Source organism: Eimeria maxima, genomic scaffold (assembly GCF_000499605.1).
Source record: "Eimeria maxima Weybridge genomic scaffold, Emw_scaff202, whole genome shotgun sequence".
NCBI lineage: Eukaryota > Apicomplexa > Conoidasida > Eucoccidiorida > Eimeriidae > Eimeria > Eimeria maxima.
The window spans coordinates 25312-46927 of NW_013564905.1; the positions used below are offsets into that span (position 1 = coordinate 25312).

The window sequence follows — 21616 nt, forward strand, 5'->3', positions numbered from 1 at the left end:
CTAGCCGCAAGCTAGTTGGCTAGCTAGCTGGGTAACTAGTTCACTTGCCTGACGGGTAGATACTAGTTAGCATATCTTTCAAGCCCGGGACCGCCGAACTTTAGAAGTGGGCCGAACCCATAGTGCTGTGTTTGTACAAATGAGTTGCGGTTGCTGTTCACATTAGTGGTGCTGTTGCTGCATCGGTTCGGGTGAATATGGTGCTGGAGGAAGAAGTTTCTGGGCTGTTTCCAATAGCTGGGCTTTAAGCCAAGAGAAGCGCCTAAGGCGCCCCAGCAGCAGCCGCTGCCGCTGCTGACAGATAACAGCTGCTGTTGCTGCTCCACTTACTACAGCTGCTCCACTTACTACAGAGTGTTGCAGGCCGGCAGCGTGCAGCATGTCTGCAGGGTGCTGCACCCCCCGCACCAGCAGCAGCTCTTACAACAACAGCAGCACAGCCCCAAAAGCCACCCAAACAATGCAGGGAAGTCAATGGCGAGTAGCCAATGGGAGAGACAGAGGATAAAGGGACAATCAGACCGACAAACAGCAAAACAGAGCAAAAAGAACAGAGGAGCTGAGTGAGAAGCATGGGAAGGTGTACATACAGACAAAAGCAAGCAGGTAAACGTGGACGAATGGATACAGACAAAAGGTGAAAACAAAGAGACGAAGGGAAAGCCCAATGACAAAGAAAAAGAAGTAAGCAGAGCCAAAGAAAGTTAGAGAGAAGCAGATGAAAACAAACGAAGCAGAGAGGGACAAAGAAAGGTAAACAAACACAAAAACCAAAGAGAGGGCGAGACAAACAAGCCGAGAGGGAAGCAAATGCAAACGAACAGCCAGTTACACAGATGGAGACAAAAGAGAGCGCGAGAGACTAGCACACAGAGACCAGTACAGACAGACAAAAAATGATAGACAACCAGAGAGACGGGGAGATGGGGAGAGAGACAAACAGTGACCGAAGGTGCCATGGAAAAAGGGGTTTATAAACAAATACAGACGAACGAACACAAAGATATGAACGAGAGACTCCATGACCACCAGTAACGGTCACACCGGACTGGCCGCTCTAGGATTTCGTGGCTGCAGTCTACGGTTTCGAAGCACATATCAAGATGTATGGCCCCAAAGTTTGCCACTGTTGAAGATGATTTAGTGTATAAAAAGAGTTTGGGATTTAAGGTTTTCTCGTGGAAGCAGGGAGCGCGGCGATTAGGATTTTTTCTTGAAGCTCCTGTGTTTCTTCAGTGAAAGGTTTGCAGCAGAGGCTGTTGCTGCCTCAGACGCAGCTACCGCTTGAGAAGCACCAGCACCACTACCGCATGCAGCAACATATTCGTCCCCGTATAAGCGGGCGATGCGGGCAGGGTCGTGTGGGGTGTAGGGGATGGTGTGCTGTTTATACAGCGGCCACGAGGGGACGCATACAACAAAAGCAACGGCAGCGACGGCCAGCAAGATGTAGCAGCTGTTGCTGAAGGATTCCGTCGCAAACCCAAAGACAAATCCTATGCACGTCCCTGCTACAAACAGAGACACCAGCAGACGCTGTAGCGCCTCCTGAGAGCGGAAGTCTACAATCCCCTCCTTCACCGAAGCCCAAGCTGAATGCAGCATCTCCATCAGCAGCAGCATCAACAGCAACAACAAGAACACCACCAGCAGTGGCCTCCGCGCTCACAGCGGGACGCGAGGTTCTCCCAGAGTATGGATAACACCCGCCGCAGCAGCAGCTGCAGCAGCAACACCACCACCAGCAGAGTAGGTCAACAAGGAGCAGTTACAGCACAGCAGCCACTGCTATCTATTATCACATCCGCTGGCCCGGTGTTGTGTCACGACGTCCTTCCTATCTGGTCTCTCTTTCCCTTGGTCGTCTATTGTCTTTGTCTCGTTCTCCTCCGGTTCAGCTCTTCCTTCTCTCTCCGTTCTGCACGTCAGTTCTAAAAACAGTTACAAGCGCAAAATGGTTTGAAATAAACACAAGAGAAAACAAAACCTCAGCAGCCGCAGCCTCCCGCACGGCGACGTCTTCTGCATTGAGGGTCTCAGCGAGAAACAGCAGCCAGCAAGAAAAAAAAAAATGAAAGCAACAAACAGTGGAGGCAACTCAGCGAAGACGGCGAGCGAGCTATGCTCTTTGAAAGGTGCTCTCCAGCTGTTGTTGCTGCTGTTGTGCACTGGCTGCAGCGTTGGGGGCCCCAGCACGAGTCTGCGAGGGATGCATGCTGCATCGCCAGTGTGGAGAACATAATGGCAGACTGTTTGTACAAAAGGCCAAAAAGAAATTATTATTAAATAGGAAACGGATACGGCCGATAAACTCCTGCTAGTTGTGGGTGCGGTCTTGGCAGCTCGGTTTCGTCTAGTGGGCTCCCTCAGTGTCTCAGGCCCCTCTTGTTTTGTCATTTTGTCTGTCCCTTCCTAATCTCCCCTAGTGTGTAAATAATTCGTTTTTCTTATTTCTACTCTATCCCCAAGTCCCCCTTCAAGCCGCATAGCGGCCTCTGTCAGCTCGTAGTAGAACAAGCACTGCGCTTCCAAACGCTTTACGTTTAGTTTTTTAGTAGACAAAGAGCCTCTGGGGTTACCCCTCCCTCCCCTACGCTTCTCAGTCGACAGCGGCAAAGGGCGCGGGGCTAGTGATGTAATGAGGGGCAAAGCTGCAGCGGCGACGGTGTCGCTGCTGTCTTGCGGTGCTGCATCTTTGCCGCTGCAGCTGCTCTCCAAGTACGACTACAGTTGCAAGCACAAGCCCTAGCCCACTCTAAATACATGCAGCTCCGGTATAGGCAATAGCTAAACAGCACTACTAACGTGCCCCTTGCAACCAACGAGACACCCACGCAAAACCGCGCGCAGTAACTCCAGACAAGCCAGTACTTTACTACACACTTCCTAAGCAATGGTCTGTGCACCCAGAAGGACACTTGCCGCCTGGGTGTATATGCGGCTCAAGTTGCATCTACAATGCAATGTGTATGGGTCGCTGAAGGAGGCCCGTCTGTAGATGTGCATTGAGTGTTGAGGCAGGTAGCCTGGTGTCGATTTTGCCTGAGGTATCCGTTGATATGTTACTGCTGCTCGTAAGCCGCTGACTTGCTACTGCTGCTTCTGCTGTTGTTCTTTAAAAGGTTATGCAGTGCAGCAGCAGACAGGATGCTGCGACAAGCAGCAACGGCGACGAACCAAATCGCAACCCGAAGATGCAGCAGCAGGACGAGCGATGTCGGGAAGGGCAAATATAGAAAGAAAATATTCAAGTAGACAATATAAAAAAACGACAAAGCCATGCAATGCAAAGCTTAGCTAAACAAAAACACAGAAAAGAAACAATCAGCGCAGGGTAGAACGCCGTTTGCGCCGCCATACAGGGCCAGAACGTTGCTGCAGCTGGTGCTGCTGCTGGCGCAGCTCTTTCCCACCGCCGTGGGACAGCTGCGACTGCAAGTTAAAATTGACTTCATCAGCAGCAGCAGCAGGAGAGTCATGGAAAACAGCCCCAAGGATAGGTGTACCAGCAGCAGGAGCAACAGTAGCTTCGTAAGAAAGCAATGCGTTGCCCTCGTCTGCCTGCCCTCCATCTGCCTCCTGCAGCCTCTGTGTCAGTGGCAGGGTATCCTCAGACGCATCTTCCGTATCTGTCAGCTCGTGCTGTAGTTGCAGCTGGTGCAGCTGCTGCATTCGCTGCTCCTTGTGATGGTCGTCCCCATGCTGCAGCTGACTTCGACGCCGCTGCTGTGGCTGGTCGTGCTGCTGCTGCTGTGACAGTGTAGAGCTCACCCCACCTTGCTCCTGATGATGCTGTTTCCGGCTAAGCAGCTGCAGTAGCAGCTGCTGCAAGGGGTCTACTTGTTCCCCCCGCTGCTGCGGAGTCAAGATATCCTGCTGCCGCTGCTGCTGCTGTTGCTGCTGCTCCCTTTCCTGATGGTTCATGCGGCCTTCGGGTTCTTGTGCCGGCTCCGCTTTGACGCAGATTTGCTGCAGTGCAAGGGGCAGCAAATCTGGTGAGGAGACGAACACCTTCTCAGGCAATGCACAAACAGCACTGCCTGCCCCTTCTGCTGCTGCAGCGTCAGCAGCAGCAACTGGTGCTATCGGTGCAGCACGTGCTGCAGCTGGTACTGCAGCTGCTCCTACGCAAGTGTCACTAAATGCGGGTGCTGCTACACGCGTAACGGCATCATCAGCTACTGATGATGATGATAATTGTCTTGCGTTTGCAGTGTCAGTTGCTGTCGTTGGTTCAGCAGGACTTCGTGCTGCAGAAGGGGCACCATCTCGTGTGCTCCCCACTGCGCAGCTGCTGCTGTTGCGACTACCCGCCGCAGGCCCGGCAGCACCAGCAGCAGCAGATGGGTTTCCATCAGCAGCATACAGGCTCCGTGCAGCAGGATACGGGATCCCTGCAGTAGCATACGGGCTTCCTGCAGCAACCATAACCGCCTTCTGCTTTCTCTTGGGTCTGGTGGGGGTTCTCCGCTGCTTCTGTTGCTGTTTTTGTTCCTGCAGATGCTGCTCGGTTTTTCGTTGCTGCAAGGAAGTGATTTCCATGTGCTGCTCCTTCTGTTGCAGTAGCAGCTGCTGCTGCAGTTGACGGCACCGCTTCTTCTTTTCGTTGAGGAGGCTGCAGCAGCCTAGCAGCAGCAGCTCCCTTTGCTGCTCCGCTGCAGCAGCAGCGGCCTCCATGCTCCGCACATTCTCCTGCAGCTGCTGCAGAGCCTCTGTTGCAGCAGAGCGGAAGCTCTCCAGAAGCTGCTGCTGCATGCGTTGCTGAAGAAGTGCAGCAGCAAAAAAGCTTCGGCCAGCAGTAGCAGCAGACACCGGCTGGAGCACAAGGGGGCGGCACAGCGGTACACATAACAGACTGCTGCTCCTCAAAACCAACGTCAGAAGCAGGTCCGTCCCAGCAGCAGCAGCAGCTGCTGCTGCTGTTGCATTTCCTGCTGCCCTAGGGGGAGGATCTGAAGCAGCAGCAGAGACGGAGCGAGCGAGGTGCAGTACGAGTGTCACTTTGCTGCTTCGGCTTTTGCTGCTCCCTCCCAGTGCTGCAACAACACTTTCTGCGGCAGCTGCGCTGCTCCGAACGGACCCATGGAGGTCAGAAGACCGCAGCAAACCCTTATAGTAGCTGCTACAGGAGAACTGCAGCAGGAAACTGCAGATGTCGGAGTCTTCATTGCTGTTTCTGGTGTTGCTGTTGCCGCCACTGCTGCTGCTGCCTCCACTGCTGCTGCTTCCGCTGCTGCTGCTGTCGTTACGCAATAGCAAAAGGTCGTCCTCGTCGCCTTCATATTGCTCCTTTGGTGATGCAGCAGAGGTGGCAGCTGCTAGCCCGGAGACTGCTTCAAGGGTCGCTGTTGCACCCTCAGAAACTCCTCTACCAACAGCACAAGCAGCAGCTGCAGCAGGCTGGTGATAACTCCACCAAGCAGGTGACCAACGTGAGCAAATGCGCAGCGGCGCTCTGCTGAACACTTCAGCTGCAGCAGCAGCAGCTTCTGCTACTGCCGCTCGTGCAGGGGCGCTAGGAGGGAGAGCTGCTGCTGCTGCTGCTGCTGCCGTTGTGCTGCTGCATGACTCGGGGTTGAGGCAGGCGCATACGAGGCCCCATGTAACGCAGAATCGCACAGCTGGTGCAGCAGTTCCTGCCGCAGTTGCTGTTGCCGTTTCTGTTTCTCCTACACATGCAACTAGTGCTGCTGCACAGCACCCCCGTTCTTTCCGTTCCATCAAGGGCCAGTTGGGAGGGCTTCTGGCGGTCGCACTGTTGCTCTTGTCTCAGCCAGAAGCCGCGTCAGCATCTACTGCTGCTCCTGCTGCTACTGCTCGGGCGGCTGCTACTGCTGCAGGAGCAGTTGCTGCTGTTGCTACTGCTGCTGTTGGGCAGCAGTTGCTGCCGGCGCTCCTTCTGAGCCGCAGCTTCTGCTGTCGCCACTCCTGCCGCTGCTGCTGCTGAGCGGATGAAAGACATTCAGGTCATATTTGGCCACAACATACACAGGCTGGCTCTTCATTTGGGTTGCAAGCAGCGGCAGCGGCTGCTGACCCTGTTGTTGCAGCAGGAGGATCTGCTGCATCTGCAGGAGACAGGGGGCATCAGTCGGCTGCAGTCCTGATGAGACGCAAAGACAGCAGAAGAGACAAAGACCCACGGGATCTTCAATGAGTGACTCATTTGCGTCGTTTGCTGCTGCCACTGCTGCTGCTGCAAATTTTTGCCCCTCCCAAGGACGAGCACTGGTGGCCCCACCGACGGCAGGAGCAGCAGCAGCAGCCGCACGAGCAGTAGCAGCAGGAGCAGCAGCAGATGCTGACCCGACTGCTGGCTGTTGCTGAAACAGTACACATTAGGCACTCAAAAGTGCCAACAAAGTCAATTTCTTCTTGCTGCGGGCTGCAAAGGCAAAACACGCAGCAGCAGCAGCAGCAACCACAAGCCGCCAGTGTTGGTCCCCGCTCTCTACGAACACTTCTAGGGGACTCGCAAGCTCTAGTGGTTTAGCTGTACGTCGGTCCTAAGCTGGAACAAAGGCAGCAGCAGCAGCACAGCATTTGCTGTTGCTGCAGCAGGTGCAGCAGGAAGTCGGGCCGTCTACAATCGCCAGGTAGAGCCGGTGGTTGTAGGACACCCCACAGGAATCATTAGCCTATCTTCTGTGGCAGCAAGCGCCCCAACAATAAGTGAAGCAGCAACAGCAACAGTATCAGCAGCAGAAGCGAAGCCTCACGGGCCAGTAGTTGCCGCAGCCGATACAGCAGCGTCCATGGGGCGCAAGGAAGCAGGGAAAAAGCGGGTTCCCAACAGCAGTCAAAACACAGCAATCAATGCAGCAGCAGGAGAAGGTGCTGCTGCTGCTGCTCCTGCAGCTTTGCCTCCGGGAACAGCAGTAGCAGCACAATCAGAACCCCCCCACAAAGAGACAGGAGGAGGAGGAGCAGCAGCTGCCGCTGCTGCTGCTGCTTCCCCGGGGCCAACAGCATCAGCTCAACCCCCTGCGTCTTTCCTGTGGGATGGCAGTAATTGGGGGGAACAGCCGCAGCAGCGGCATGCTCGGCGGAAGTCGAGGAAACAACAGCAGCAGGAAGCAGCAACAAAGCGCCGGGCCAAACAAGCCATTGCAGCAAGCGCAAGCAGTAGTAGTAGTAGTAGTAGTAGTAGTAGTAGTAGTACCATTGTAGCAGGCAACAGCAGCAGCAGTTTTGCCGTTAGCGAATGCATATGTGGGGCGCATCTCCACCCAGGAACCAGCGGTCACGAGGAGATAGCGGTTCGCGTGCTGCAGCGGCAGCAGCAGTTGCTACAAAAGCAGCAGCAGCAGCAGCTACCGCTGCTGCAGCCAAAGAAGCAGCAACTATGCTCTGATGACCTCATGGACGAGATAAGGGCTCTGGATGCCCTTTACCCCCCACTTTTGCTGCTGCAGCGCGGGTACGCTGGTGCTGCTGTTGCTGCTGTTGCTGCGGCGCTTGCGGGTAATTAAGTCGCTACACATTGAAGAGCAGTTGCTTTGTTGCGTCCGGCTTTGTTACTGCTGCACTGTCTGTGCAGCTGCCCCTTGCAGCGCCGCTGCTCCTGCACTGTGTTTGCTGCAGCTCCAGTTTGCAGCTGTCTGTTGCTGTTGCAACACTGGTGCTGTGGAATGCGTGCTGATGCCCCACAGGATGCTGCCCGCGATGTTCCTGGCGGAGGTCGACCACACCTGTGCTGCAGCAGCAGCAGCGGTTGCTGCATTGAGCGCTGCCCACAGCAGCGCCGATACCAGCAGTAGCAGCAACAGCAGCAGAAGCAAGGTGTTCCCATGGGATGCGGGGCGTCTGTTTTCTACCACATGCGCCACCTTCTTACTGCTGTCTCCGCTGAATTGCTTTTTTTGTCGTTACGATGCATCCTTTGCTGCTGCTCCCGGGGCAGCAGCCAGCAGCAGCAGCACAAGGGCTCATCGGGAGAGCGGTGGCACAGCTGAGGGCCGCAGCAGCAGAGGCAGCAGCAGAGACAGCAGCTGCAGCTACAAGAGCAGCAGCAGTATGGAGAGTTGCTCTGCAGCAGCTCTGTCGCCCCAGCAACAGCTCAAGGTGGCGTTCAGCTGCCGCTGCGAGTGTTGTGGCAGTCGTCTGGGGGGCGACGGTCGCGGCATTGGAACAAAAAGCCGCAGCAGCAGCAAGGAGTCTGTTCGAATAGCCTTTCATATAAGCACCTTCAGGACAGAGGAGCATACAGCTGTCATAGATGCTCTGTTGCCGCCAGCGTATGCTACTGCTGTCCCTGCTACTGCAGTTGGTGCTGCGCCTAATTCTGTTGCCCTTGCTGTTGCTGCTAGTGATTTTGTTGTTGCTGCTGCTACTGCTGCTGATGCTCATGGTATCTGTTGCAATGCTGCAGATATCCTGCTGCGCGACCAACCGTTTGCATTGGGCTGTCTTGCAATCCATCAGCAGAGCGATTGGAGCTGCTGCTACAGCAGCTGACGACTTCTTATTACAAGGAACCGTAAGCTGTTGCTGTTGATGCTGGTGGCTCTCGCAGCTGCTCTTCCAGCTGAAGGCGGTTGCTACTGCGGCTTATGTCGGCGGTGCGGTGCGGTTGCTCCTGTGGGCGCTATGATGTTGCTACTGTGGCTGGTCCTGCTGCAGGCGGGAGGTGCTGCTGCATGCGTTGGCGATGCACGTCGAAACGTTTCTGGTGTGCCTTCCATCACAGCCAAATCTGTGGGAGGAGATGCAGCAGCGAGTGCAGCAACAGCAGCAGCAGCACCAGCAGCATTTGGAGCAGCTGCAGCTGCAGCTGATGCGAGACCGTGCGAGGCGAGGATCTCTGCATAAAAGCAAGAAGGCCGCTGCAGCGGAAGCAGCAGCAGCAGCAGCGCGTGACGGAGATGCAGCAACCACGCAGCAGCAAGCAGCAGAATTCCACATGGCTGTCGCTGCGAGGCTCAGAGGAGAAGAACAGCAAGCCACAGGCACTTTGCCCCTCACGTTGCTGTAGGTCTTGTTCTGCTGCTGCTGTTGCTTTTGCTTCTGCTAGTGGCGCTGGGGGAAGTTGTACAAATGTTGTTCCTTGGGCTACTGGTGCTGTTCCCCCTCGACAACATTTTCCGCTCTCGTCGTTGTCTGCATTCTTGCTGGATGACCGATCTGAGAAGCACCAACAGCAGCTGCAGCAACAGCAGAAACAGCAAAATGCATAAAGTACTGTTTGGACGTGTTCTGCAGCTGCAGCATTCCAGAGCCGCTGAGCAGACACAACCGCCTTTCCGTTGCTGCACGAAGCCACGTTGCTGACTTCCAGGTGCATGTTGCTACTGCTGTTTGCTGCTGGTGGTGCTTGTTCTGCTGCTGTTGCTGTTATTGTCGCAGTTGTTGCTCCTGTTGCTGCTGCTTTTGTTGCTGTTGGTGTTGCTGCTGCTGTTGCTGCTGCAACTATGGAATTGATTACGGTTACTTCATCCCGCATATGCGCGTTTCAACCCTGTTTGGTGCATCAGATGGTGGTACAGCTGGCGCTGCATTCGCCGCTACTGCGGTTGCTGCACTACATACTGCGGATGCTGTGAACTTGTGTCTTCAGAGCTGCCTCTACGGAGGCCCAGGCCCAGCGTCCTGCAGCGGCAGCCTCAGACAACTGAAGGCCAGCCCTTCGCAGGTCAGCCGCCTCCTTTCCTGTTGTTGTTGCTGCTCTTGGTGCTGCTAGCAGCTGCTGCCACCACCGCTGGAGTTGCTGGCAACTAGTGGTGTAGCTGCGGCTTGATGCCTGCCTATTTGCGTGCAGCGAAGTCTCAACGCACCAAGTTCAGCAACAGCCGGATGGCCCACCCCAGGGAGCAGCAGAGCCCGCGGCTTCCAAGACCCGGCTGAGGAGCTACCGAGGCTTCCAGCAGCAGCAGCAGCAGCTCCATCAAGTGCAGCAGTAGCAGCAGCGGCGCCGGCTGCACAGGCAGGTGCAGCTGCTGTACGTATGGGTCCAGCTGCACCAAGTTGCAGCAGCAGATACAGCAGCAGCAGCGCCGAAGGTTACCCTGCTGAGCAGCAAGAAAATATTTTTAGTTTCCTACAACACGTCGTCAATCAACAGCCGAGGCACCGCAGAGACTTTTTGCTCGTAGAAGCAAGTCCCACTGCAGTTGCTGCTACTACTGCTGTAGTGCTGTTGCTGTTGGTGGTGCTGTTGTTGTGGATACTAGCAGGGCTTGTACTGGTGTAGCTGCCATGCCTTGGCGGTGGTGCTGCTGCAGTATGAGTGCTTCATTTGGATTGCTTCTGCTGCATTGCCAGTGCTGCAGTGCTGTTTCTTCAGTGCTGCGGTGTATGCTTGTTTCCGTGCGAGTGGCAGGTGTTATCATGCCAAGCCCACAAGCGCAGCTGCTTGGTGCGGCACCTGATAGACAGCAGGCTGTACTTGGTGAAAGAGTTGTTTTTCTTTATTCCCCACTCGCTGCTGCAGCGTGCGAAGGCGGGAGCTGCCGCACTGCAGCAGCAGCTCCTGCAACAGGATTCGCCACAACAGCAGCAGGAGGAGCAGCAGCAGCGAGAACGCCATAAGAAGAAGAAAGGCAAGAAAAAACACAAACTGCAATACACAAGGGTTTATGACGACTTGCCCCAGCTGCAACAGCGCCAGCAGGAACGGGAGCAGCAGCAGAGGTTGCTCCAGCAGCAGCAGGAGGAGCAGGAGAAGCAAATGCAGCTGCAACAGCAGCAACAGCAGCAGCAACGCTGGCACATATCCGGGCTGGACGTTGTTGCGGATGCTGAGAGGGTACTGCACGAGGTTGCCATGCTTTGCACGCTGGAGCACCCTGTGAGCTTTCTTGCTGCTGTTGTCGTTGTTGATACTGCTGTTGCTGCTACGGTTTTCAGTGCCGCTGCAGTGAATATACAGTTCGCATTAGCTGCAAGCGGTGCTGCTCGGTAAAGGGAAGCAAGTGGCTGAGGGATTGCTTGCCAGGCCTTTCACGTGCAGCTGTTGCTGTTGGTGCTCCTGCTGCTTGTGTGTTTGCCGTTGATTGTGCTATTCCTGTTGTGGTTTTCACAGTTTCTAATGCGATATCACCAGTGCTGGTCACAGCTGGTGCACAGACCTCTGAGGACACCAACAAGCCCGACGCCTCCCCATTCAACTCACGGGGTTCCTGTACCAGCAGCAGCAGCAGCTGCTGCTGCTGTTGCTACCCCTGGTGTTGCAGCTGCTCCTACAGCTGCATTCACCGCATCCTGTGCTGGTGCTGCTGTGCAAGATGAAGCTGCTGCAGGGACGGGTAAGGAGCTCTCAATCGCAGCAACAAAACGACCGTCGATAGGTGCACGCGGCCCCAGACTGCAGTGCTGTTGCTGTTGCTGCTGTCGGTGTTGCAGCATCACTGCAATGTAGGAGTAGGGAACTCGCAGGCGAAGGGGAAGGAGCGCGTGGACGCACAGCGGAAGCAACAGACGCGGCGATTTCAACTTCAACTGCTGCGGCAACTGCACCAGCAGCTCGAGAGGACCAGACGCAGCTTTCCGTATTCGTGCAGATGGAATATTATGAATTGACTCTACAGAGGCTCACAAAAGAGGGGAGAACCCTCCGAATCGCTGACGTCTGGAGGCTTTTTACGCAGGTACTTTTTGCTGCTGTTGCAGGTAGTGCACCTGCTGCTCCAGCAGCCGCTGCTGATTCCATTGCCGGGCTTCTTCCTAGTGGAGCTGCTGCAGGCAAATCGGTCGCGCTCTGAGTATGTCACAAGTGCTGCTTTCTGCCACGCCTGCTTGGCTGTTGCACGCAGTGTGCCGCTGCGTAGTTCCATGCTGCTGCTGTGGAAGCACAGTAGCTGTGTTGCTGCTGCTTCTGCTGCAGCTGCTGGAGGCAATGGTTTGTGTGCACCGCGCTGGTGCTTGCCACCGGGCCCTACATCCTTCTAATATTTTTTTGGTGGAAGGCCCCGAGGGTTTAATTGTGAAGGCAAGTTTGGTTTGTTTGCACGCCTCAGCGGGCTGTTGGTTTTCGCTCCAGCTCTTTTCTATGTACTGCCCGCCGCCTTAAGACATGCATGAGCGGGGGTTTTGCCGCTGTGTATGTTGGAGGCAGAAACAGCAGCAAGTGACTGCGTTCATATCCTTCTGGCTCTGCTGCTCTTCTGCTGGCAGCTGGGGCGGTAAAGAGGCTGTGCTCTGCAGACAGCTGAGCACCCGCTGCGTGCTGCTGCTTTCATCCTGCAGGTAGGAGACTTTGGGCTGCACCAGCTGCTGCCGCTGTCTCCAGATAGCCCCTGTGCCTCATTCGTAGCCCCTGAAGTCCTTAGAGGTCTCCCATTTACAGACAAAGCCGACATGTACTCAATTGGGTCCGTGCCTGCTGCTGCTGTTGCTCCCCTCATGCTACTGCTGCTCCTCCTTCTCTCCTTGCTGCTGATGGTGTTTCTATTGCAGTTGTTGTTCCTAATTCAGCTGCTCTTGATGCTGCTCCTGCTGCTGTTGTATGCGCCCTTGCTCGTGCCGATCCTTTGTTGTTGGTGCCCTGCTCATGCTCCTGTTCTTCATTCCGATGCTGCCTCTTATGCTGCCTTTTGTATATTCGTCATGCTGCTGGTGACGCTGCTGCACCTCGTAGTGCTGATGGCGCTCCGGGTGATGCTGCTCCCGATGCAGCTGCTGTTTGCGCTGCTTCCGGTGCATGCGACAGCGCCTTCAGACTCCACATGTAGCAGTTGGGTTCGTGTAGACTTCGTACTGCAGCAGATATTTTGTTGTGTGCCAAACCCAGTGAAGTCTCCTGTTGCTGCCCCCTTTACAGCTGCCCCAGCTGTTGGCCGCCAATCCTGTTGCTGCTGTTGCTGATGCTGCTGTCTTTCCTGCATGGGTCATCAGGATGCTGTTTCTGGAGCTGTGGCTGCTGTGCCCTGTGGTGGCTCGGTTGATAAGTCGGGAGGCTATACGCACAAACTTCAAGGGCTACATGCCCCCTCGGGCCGTGACCATAGCCGAGTTAGCTGCTGCTGCTTCCCGTCCCGCTGCTGCTACCTTTGTTACTCCACCGTAGCACCAGCACCAGCCGGTGCTGCTGCTGCTGTTGTGCCGTGGTGCTGCCCCTGCTGCAGCTGCTCCCCCTTCCGTTGCTGGTGCAGGAAGACAGTCCCTACAACCCAGCAAACAGGAGCTCTCCGGAAAAGGTTTTCGCGTGCATGTCTGCTGCTGCAGGTTGCTGCTGCAAGAAGACCCACAGAAACGCCCGACCTCGCTGCAGCTGCTCCAATCTGGGGCTCTGCCGCCTGCAGTGGACGCTGGCCTCTTTGAAGCCTTTTTGCTTCGCTTGGGGGGTTGTTCTACTGCTGAAGATGAGGAAGCAGCTGCATCTGCTGCCGCTGCACCGTCCTCATCAGCGGTCACCAGTCCAGCACTCGCAGCATCGGCTCCTGCTGCTCTCCCAGGGTCACTGGCACAGCAGCAGCAGCAGCAGCCGCAGAACCCCCATAATGCAAGGCTGTATTCTGCTGCCGCGGTAGATGGTGCGACACCCGCAGGAAATCAGAGTGCAGGGGCAGCGGGGACAGGCCCAGGAGTGTCTGCTTCAGCGGCCCGGTTGCTGCAGCAACATCGCGAGCAGCAACACAGCACCAGCAGCAGCATCAACGCCCGCGTGCAGCTCACGCGTGAGGTGCTGAACGTTCTCTTTGCCCGGCCTCTTGACCCCCGCAGCCGCCGGGCATTCTCTGAGGCTTTGGTGCGACTACTGCGGCTGCGGATGCTGCTGCTGTCGTTGGAACTGCTGCTGCTTCCCTCAGTAGCTTTCTGCGCATTACTGGCTGTGGCTTTTTCTTATTTGCCATTTGTGTCCATCCGTTGGGCTGGTGCTGTTGTGTGGGGATATGCTGCTGCCCCGTGCGCTGTTGCTGGTGGGTGTCTGTGTGGCTTTGTTCTTGCTGCGCTGTTGCTGGTGGGTGTCTGTGTGGCTTTGTGCTTGCTGGTGCACCAGTCGGAGACTGCAGCAAAAGCAGCAGTCTCTGGAAGCGCAGATCAGGTGGCAAGTACCAGGCAGTCTCTGACATCTGTGGTTTCCTGCGTGCTTCTACGAAAGACATGAGTGTGGCAGCTGCGGCTGGCCTTCTGTTACCAACTGTAACGGCGTGGCAGCATGCTTCCTACGTGTGTGTTGCTGCGGGCTGCTGCAGCAGCAGGAGAAGCTTCAGCTGAGCGCTGGCAACAGCGGCCTGCGGGGCCTCCTGTGGGGCGCCGCGCTGCAACACTTCCGGGCACATGGAGGCTGGCATCATCTGCTGCCAGTTTTCTGTCCTGCACTAGAGCAGCCCACTGGTCAGTGCCCTAGACACTAGTCACTTCATCCGTGATTTATGAGCAAAGGATAATCCTAAAATTGCCTAAAGGAAAGTACCGTTGCTGCTGCTGTTGCGGTTTGTCTGCCTCCCCATTTTCTGTTTTAGTGCGTGCTGCCGCTGGTGTTTACCCTTTGCTGCTGTATCCCGCTTCAAAGGTGTACAGTGTATTTGTATAGTGCCCTCCCCACTTCCTTGTCTCTGCAGTGTAGTCTCTTTCGGTCCTCCCGCCTTTGCAGTCCCTCGCTGGTGCTGCCGTTGGTGCTGCTTCCAGAGCACCAGCTGCTGCCCTCAGCGCACTAGCATTTGTATTGGACATTGGCAGCAACTCTTCTGCCCCTGTCTTGGGAGTTTCGTCGCATGCGTTCATGTTGCTACCTGTGCTTTTTGGGCTGCTGGTACTCTTTGTTTCGTGCAGCAGCAACCGGTGTGGTGGCCCTAACAGCATCGAATCTGTTGCTTGCGCCTACAGTGCGGCTCTCTTCTGCTTTTGCTGCTCTCGATGCTGCGGCTGCTTCTGTCGCCCCTCCCTGCTGCAGCAGCTTGCAGCTGCAGCACCCTCCTGCGGCGGTTGCCGCCGCAGCAGGGGCGGCAGCAGCAGTGAGGGCCTTGCCGGGAACAGCTGAGTGGAATCAGTTTGTGGGCATGGCAGCAGCGGCAGCAAACGCAACTGCAGTAGCAGCAGCGCTGCAACCGCAGCAGCGCCTGTTGCTAGACGGGGAGATATTCAAGCGCTTCTGTGTGGGGCCAGCTTGTGCACCGACAGTGAGTAGAGGACGCAGCAACACGCGGCTGCAGTGAGCCGCCGCTGCACTAGCCACTTATATTTGCGTCGAATGCCTTTGCCGCCTACCGTCTGCTGTTGCAGCCAGCTTGCTACGTCGATCCACCTACCAACTCTGCAGCACAAGATTTTGTTGCCGGAGACCCTGTGTGTGTTGGGCTGCAGCAACAGCAAGGCGAGAGCGGCCGTGGCCCATTCGGTCAGGTGTTGCCGCAGCTTGCTGGTTGCTTTCAGATTCTCTACCCTCTGAAGCAGCAGCCGCAGCAGCAACCACAACAGCAACAGCTCGTGCTGCAGGATCTCTTGCTTCCGAATGGCTGCGGCGGCTTTCGGGGTAACACTAGCAGCCTTTCTGGCGCATCTATGGAGTTTTCATCCCCATCACCGCAGCACGAGCACGAGCAGCAGAAACGAGAGCAGAGCGAACAGCAACATCAGCAACGGAAGCAGGAAGGGGAGCAGCGGGAGCAGCAGCAACAGGAACAGCAGGTTGTAGATAAGCAGTTGCTGCAGCGCCTGCTAGGTGTCCTGTCTATCGATGAGCAGCAGCTTGTTGTTGTTGAGGGGGAGCTGCTTCTTGCTGCAGTCACATCACTGCACAGCCTCCTGGCTGCTGCTGGCCTTCCTTCTTTTTGCGGCACCATTGAGTTCGCGCTGCCGCAGCTCCTGCGGCCGCTGCTAGAGTGAGCTTCAGCTACTGTCCCCACTGCAGCTGTTGCTGTCACTATTTCTACTTGTTGGCTAGCTTGTAGTGTAGCGGTGCCTTCCGAAGCTTGGAGCCTTCCACAGAGCTGCTGCTGGTGCGGCGGCGGCCCTGTGTGTGTCGGTTTACCCTGCTGAGGCCGCACCTTAAACTGGTGCCAATGTTGCGGCTGCTGCGTGTCAGGCTGTTTTTTTGTATTCCTCGTGCGGACGTCGAGGAAGCGGTGGTGCAGCTGCTGCAGCACCAGCGCATGCAGCAGCTCCAGCAGCAGGCATGTGAAGGCAGCCCGCGGCAGCTGCAGCAGCGTGCCTATGTGCCTGTGGCAGCGTGCAGCGAAGTCCTATATGTGGGTATTTGTTGCAACAGCATTCTGTTGCCTCTGCTACCCCTATGGCTGCTACTACCACTGCCCCAGTGCTGCTGCTGCTGCTGCTACTGGCGTTGCTGCTGAACCCTTATTCCATGCGCTGCTGCTTGTGGTGTCGCGCATTTGCTGCTGCAGCAGTTGTCCAACTTGGAGGGGGAACACTTAGATGTTGCAGCTGAGCAGCTGAAACAGCTACTGGCGTTTGCAGGTGAGCCCTCGGAGCTGCTGCTGCTGCTGCACAGTACCCGCGACCGCCTCACAGCGAGCAGGCAGCAGCAGCAGCTGTTGTTGCAGGTGGAGGAGGGTGAAGAGCTTCTGCGTCAGCCGTCCTGGGAAGCCACAACAGCAGCTGCAGCAGCATCTGAGATGGAGAAGGAGCTGAGCCACGCCCTGCACCTCTCACTGCTGTTGCAGGCAGCATCGGACTCTTCAACAGGACGCTGCTGCTGCATGCGGCTGCTGCTGCAGCCTGAAAGTCTAAACTACGACACCGGGGTGAGATACGTAGCACCTGGTGCTGCTGATGGGCCAGGGGTTTGCCTCAGATGCTGCTGCTTCTGCTTTAGGTGGTGCGTGTGCCACTGCTGCCGTTGTTGGTGCTGTTGCTGCCTCTTGTGCTGCAGAGGCTTGTCTTTGGTGTGTTTTTAAATGCCTCCATCTTGAGGGCCTGCTCGCCCATTGTTGGTTTGGCCAGCCCTGCAGACACGGTTACTTCCAGGCACCAGCAGCAGCAACACCAGGAGCAACAGCAACAGCAGCAGCCGGTGCTGCGGGACACTCTACCACAGTTTATGAGAGTAGGTGGTGGCGGGTACATCAGACCCTTTCAGAACATGAATTTCGATGCAGCAGCTGCAGCTGCAACTAGTAGCAGCACTGCAGCAACGTGTGGTTCAGGTGCTGCAGAGGTCAGCGAGTGTGCTGCTGCAGTGTCTGGCTCCGCAGCAGCGTCAACAACGAGAGAATTCCCACGCGGTATTTCTCTTGGGGGGCTGGAGCCCCACAGAAACTTTCTTATACTGTCCTTTGACCTTGACTTGGAGGCTGTCATTTCTTTAGTAGCTGGCGCCAATACAGCACAAGCTGCTGTTGCTGCAGCTGCTGCCCTAAAAGGGCAGCAGCAGCAAAATCGCAAGGGCAGCGCTTCACGGCCCGTTTCGTCCCTCAATATTGCCCCACCGCTAAGCGGACAGGTTATCGAGGAAGACGGCAGTGAGTCCGCTTCTCAGCAACAGCAGCAGCAGCAGGAACCTCTGCAGCAGATGCCGCTGCTGCAGCACTTCTCGCTGCGCTGCAGCAGTGACCCTTGCGTTGTCCTGACGACTGCAAGCAGTCGCCTAATCCCCTTGGGCGTCGCTGTCGCCAACCGCCTAATACGGCGAGGAGTCCCAGTGAGACAAATAATTCGGCTTCTCCTGTTGCTGCACACGCTACTGCCGCACATACTGCTATTGCTGTTCCTCTTTCTGCTGCAGCACGTACTGATGTTACTCTTTCTCCTGTTGTTAGTGCTGTTCCTGCACCTGTTGCTGCACTTGCACCTGGTGACGTTATACGCGGCTGCTTCCTGGTTCTATCGTTTTACTGTCCCGTCGCTCCATTTCAACAACAGCAGCTGCTGCTGCCGTATGCATGCGCTTCCTCGTGAGGCTTCTGCAGCCTTTGGAATCCCTTGGTGTTCGGTTCACGATGCTGCTACTGCACAGTATGTTGGTCCACTTGCTGCTGCTGCTGCTGTGACTAAGGCGGTTATGCGGATTCAGCCTGTCATTGAAGTGTCGCGGTTTCAAGAAGCTCTTAGGCGGCACCCATGCGTGAAGTACCATGCAGTAATCCAGCAGCAGCAGAAGACCAGCAGCGGCAGGAAGCATCAGCTGCTGCTGCGGTCTCACCACCTGCTGCAGCAGCAAGAAAGGCAGCAGCAGCAAGATGGGCCCCCGCCGCAGGCCGCCCACTCCCCTGAAGATCACCATTCCTTTTGGCTTAGTTCAAGCAGCAGCCATTGTATTCCACTGTCGGTCTGCAGCAGCGACAGAACGTCCGCTGGGGCTTCTTCGCAGGATGCTGCTGCTGCCGCTGCCCCCGTTATCTTTATTCTCACCCAGCTGCACAAGCAGCCTGCAGTCGCCGCAGCGGGTAGCAGCAGCAGACGCAGGGGCAAACCCGTCCGCCACTTAACGGCCCAGGCCCTCATATCCGTGCTGGTTGCTGCAGTGGCAGCAGCAAGGCGCTGAGGACAGCAGCAGGACCAACAGCAGCACGAACAACTGCAGCGGCACCTGCTGCGGTTGCGGCAGCAGGTGCTGCTTACAGTCTGCAAAAAAGCTCCTGGGAGGTGTTGTCCAGTCCCTGCCCTGGGTGGCTAGCCTCATGGCGAGCTAGCTGTGTAACTAGCTGGCGATGTGGTTGGCTAGCCGACAGGCTACCTAGCCTGACGGCTAGTTGGCTCTAGCTGGAAAGCCCGCTGGGTAGCGGCCCCGGTACTCCTGTCCAGTGCTTGGGCGCGGTCGCGTCGGCTAGCTGGGTGCACGATCCTACGGCCAGTCGCCGATTAGCCGTTGGCTGGCTGCTGGTACGTGAAGGCTAGCTACAGTCTGCTGTGCCTGCTACTCCCTAGGCGCTCCGCAGTGGCTATAGCCAAAGTTAAGTTGGCTTCGAGTTCCTTCGAGCTGTTGATACCCAGACCACTAATTTTGGCCAGATCCTAGAGCCAGCAGCAAAACCGGCAGGTGGTGTCGTCTGTTGTAGCTGCAAAGCAGCAGCGGCGGCGGCGACTGCTGATGCTGATGTGTTGCACACCAGTAGGCCAAAGCTGCCGTCACGAAGTAACAGTGTACATGGATTCCTCCCGATTTGCCCCTCAATCTTTTACTGGGTTAGCTACTAGCTTGCTGCTAGCAAGCTGCTCTCTAGCTACTTGCTACGTGATCTGTCTAGCTACTGTCTAGCAACTAGTTAGTTGTTACGTCTCCGTGATGGTCTCCGTGATTGGCTCTGCAGGTCATCCACACCCTTCGCTGCAGTGCTAGCAACATCAACAGCTGCAGCAGGCCTGCACCAGCAGCAGCGAAAACAACGGAAAAGCAACGAAGCCTGCCGGATACAAGAAGTCCCTCTACAGTCCTGTAGAGGCAGACCTCCATCGTTAACTGCAACGCCTGCAGCGCCAGATGGTGCTGTTGGGACGGTTAGTGCATTAGCTACTGCAACAGCTGGTGTTGCTGGGGCGTTTACAGCATCAGCTGCTTCAACAGCTGATGCTGTTGGAACTGCACCCACTGGTGCGGACGGAAGCATTCGGCGACTGCCTGCTGCAAAACCACTTAGATGAAGACAGTTGCAACAGTACACACAAGTCCTGGGACTGCGGCTGACGCCGATGTTTAGCTGTTTCTCCGCCTATAGCTGTTCTACTGCCGGCTACCTCTCGCCAACCCGTAAGCTCCTTTCACTTCCCTGTCTCATCTGCTGCGGACCCAGAAGTAGGGGGTGGAGAGTCTTGTGCTCCTGCTGTACCAAGAGGCTGCTGCTGTTGCACCGGTTGCTGCAGGGTCTCTTGCTGCATGGGACGTTGCTCTAGCTGCTGAAGCTGAGCTTGCGGCTGCTGCATCCAGGGTTGCACGTTCTGAAGAGGTTGCTGTTGCTCCAGAGGTTGCTGCTGCAAAGGCGCCTGCTGCTCTCGCAATGGAGGCTGCTGTTGCTGCAGGGGAAAATGCTGCCCCTGCAGATCAGGTTGCTGCTGCTGCACAGGGGCCTGCTGCCGTTGTAAAGCTTGCTGCTGGTGAGCGCCAGACAGCTGCTTCTGCAGCGGCTGTTGCTGCTGCAATGGAGGCTCTTGCTGAAGAGGAGGCTGCTCCTGCAACGTAGGCTGTTCCTGCAAAGGAGCCTGTTGCTGTTGCAAGTCGGGCTGCTGCGGCAAAGGCGGCTGCTGCTGCTGCCGCAAAGGAGGCTGCTCCTGCTGCTGCAGAGGAGATTGATGCTGCTGCAAAGTTGGCTGGTGCTGCTGCAAAGCAGGATGCTGCTGCCGCAGAGGAAGCTGATACTGCTGCAAGAGAGCCTGGTTCCGTTGGAGAAGAGGTTTTGTCTGCTGCAGGGAGGGTTCTTGCTGCTGCACTGAGGACTGCTGCTGCGGCGGCGGTTGCTGCTGCTGCTGCAGCTCTGCAGGGTCCTGGGCCCTTCCCTGAACAGCTCGCTGCTGGTTCTTCTGCTGCACCTGCACGAAAAGCAGTTGTTCGTGCTGCTGTTGTTGCTGCAGTTGTTGTTCCTGCTCCCTTTTCTCGCGTACGTGCCTCTGGAGGTTATTAAATTTGTCTCGGCCCGTAAGAGGGTGCGTTTGTTGCTGTTGCTGCCGGTGCTGTTGTTGCTCCGGTGTAGGTGCACTATCCGGTACGGAGGGCACTAGCGGTCCCGTCTGTCTACCGTGAGGCCCTTCAATACCAGAACCACCAGCAGCCGCTACTGCTGCTGCTGGAACTCCCTCCGCTGTACTGCTGCCACTGCTGGTGCTGCTGCTGGCCAGGCCGAGACGCCACAGTGCCCGCGACAGCATCACGTACACCATGCAGAAACAAATGCAGACTATTACACACAGAAGAAACCATTGGCGAAGACGGGCTGTGCGCAGCTGCAAAACGGCAGAAGGCAGAGAAAAATGCAGCAGTGAAGGACCCTCAAGTAGCAACAACCACCGCAACAGCAGCATCACCTGCAGCATCACGATGGCTAGCGGGCTAACAAAAGTGAGTGATGTAGATACACGCGATGCCGAGACACAGAGGTGTGCTTGCTTCAAAGCTAAGGACCGAGAGATATATCCAAAATGTCGAGATGAGGTTCCCAGAAGTGTAGAAGGGAACTAAAAGCGAAAGTCGGCGTCACCCGACGTTCAGAAAAGGACAAAACCAGAGGGAGAAACGCACAACGGAAGATGGGAAAGACAATTATATATTTGATAATAAAAGAGAATCGACCCACCATCCGCAAGATCGATGCCCGACCCTCAGCCATGGAACCGCCCCAGCGAGAAACCTGAAACACTCAAGCAGAAGCAGCAGCGACAATAGAAACACCTGCAGCAGCAACAGTACCAGCAACTGCGCCAGCAACAGCGGTAGTTGCACCCGCAGCAGCAGTATCCTGTATCAGCCCTACCAGCAGCAACAAGAGCACGAGAATCAGCACCTCTAGCAGCAAGAGCAGCAGTAATAAGAGCAGCAGCAACAGCAGGTCATGAGACTGTCCCCCCGTACACTAACAGGAAGAGATACTGAAGGAGCGGGAGCCCAAGGTACCCAGAACGGGTGGGTGAGAGCTAGCGAAACGCAAGAGGAAGCGGAAGAAAATCAAGGAGAGACAGGGACGGTCAGAGAGAGACAGACAGAAAGACAGAAACAGCAATCCACAAGCAGCGGGTGCAGTGTGGGCTGCTGTCACTACCAGCAAAGGCATACACTATATATATATATATA

The 21616-nt window shown here is 56.2% G+C and overlaps 4 protein-coding genes across 4 annotated transcripts; 2 read left to right on the top strand and 2 right to left on the bottom strand.

Annotated features, from left to right (window-relative positions):
• Window positions 1-3324: 3324 nt before the first annotated feature.
• On the bottom strand, window positions 3325-5721 carry EMWEY_00021440 (hypothetical protein, conserved; the record flags this gene model as incomplete). The annotated part of the gene is made up of 1 exon (XM_013480523.1): window positions 3325-5721. One exon carries the CDS (start codon window positions 5719-5721, stop codon window positions 3325-3327), a length of 2397 nt encoding a protein of 798 aa, XP_013335977.1.
• A 1034-nt stretch (window positions 5722-6755) lies between these two features.
• On the top strand, window positions 6756-8974 carry EMWEY_00021450 (hypothetical protein, conserved; the record flags this gene model as incomplete). Its single annotated transcript, XM_013480524.1, has 4 exons — window positions 6756-7420; window positions 7653-8237; window positions 8372-8479; window positions 8623-8974. 4 exons carry the CDS (start codon window positions 6756-6758, stop codon window positions 8972-8974), a joined length of 1710 nt encoding a protein of 569 aa, XP_013335978.1.
• A 468-nt stretch (window positions 8975-9442) lies between these two features.
• Window positions 9443-18382, top strand: EMWEY_00021460 (protein kinase (incomplete catalytic triad), putative; the record flags this gene model as incomplete). The annotated part of the gene is made up of 16 exons (XM_013480525.1): window positions 9443-9631; window positions 9758-9937; window positions 10319-10786; window positions 11021-11243; window positions 11341-11585; window positions 12184-12308; window positions 12832-12948; window positions 13162-13684; window positions 13937-14014; window positions 14133-14274; window positions 14620-15059; window positions 15163-15761; window positions 15965-16127; window positions 16284-16643; window positions 16772-17539; window positions 17855-18382. The coding sequence occupies 16 exons, from the start codon at window positions 9443-9445 to the stop codon at window positions 18380-18382; spliced, it is 5148 nt and encodes a 1715-aa protein (XP_013335979.1).
• A 1214-nt stretch (window positions 18383-19596) lies between these two features.
• Window positions 19597-20697, bottom strand: EMWEY_00021470 (hypothetical protein; the record flags this gene model as incomplete). Its single annotated transcript, XM_013480526.1, has 1 exon — window positions 19597-20697. One exon carries the CDS (start codon window positions 20695-20697, stop codon window positions 19597-19599), a length of 1101 nt encoding a protein of 366 aa, XP_013335980.1.
• Between the last annotated feature and the right edge of the window lie 919 nt (window positions 20698-21616).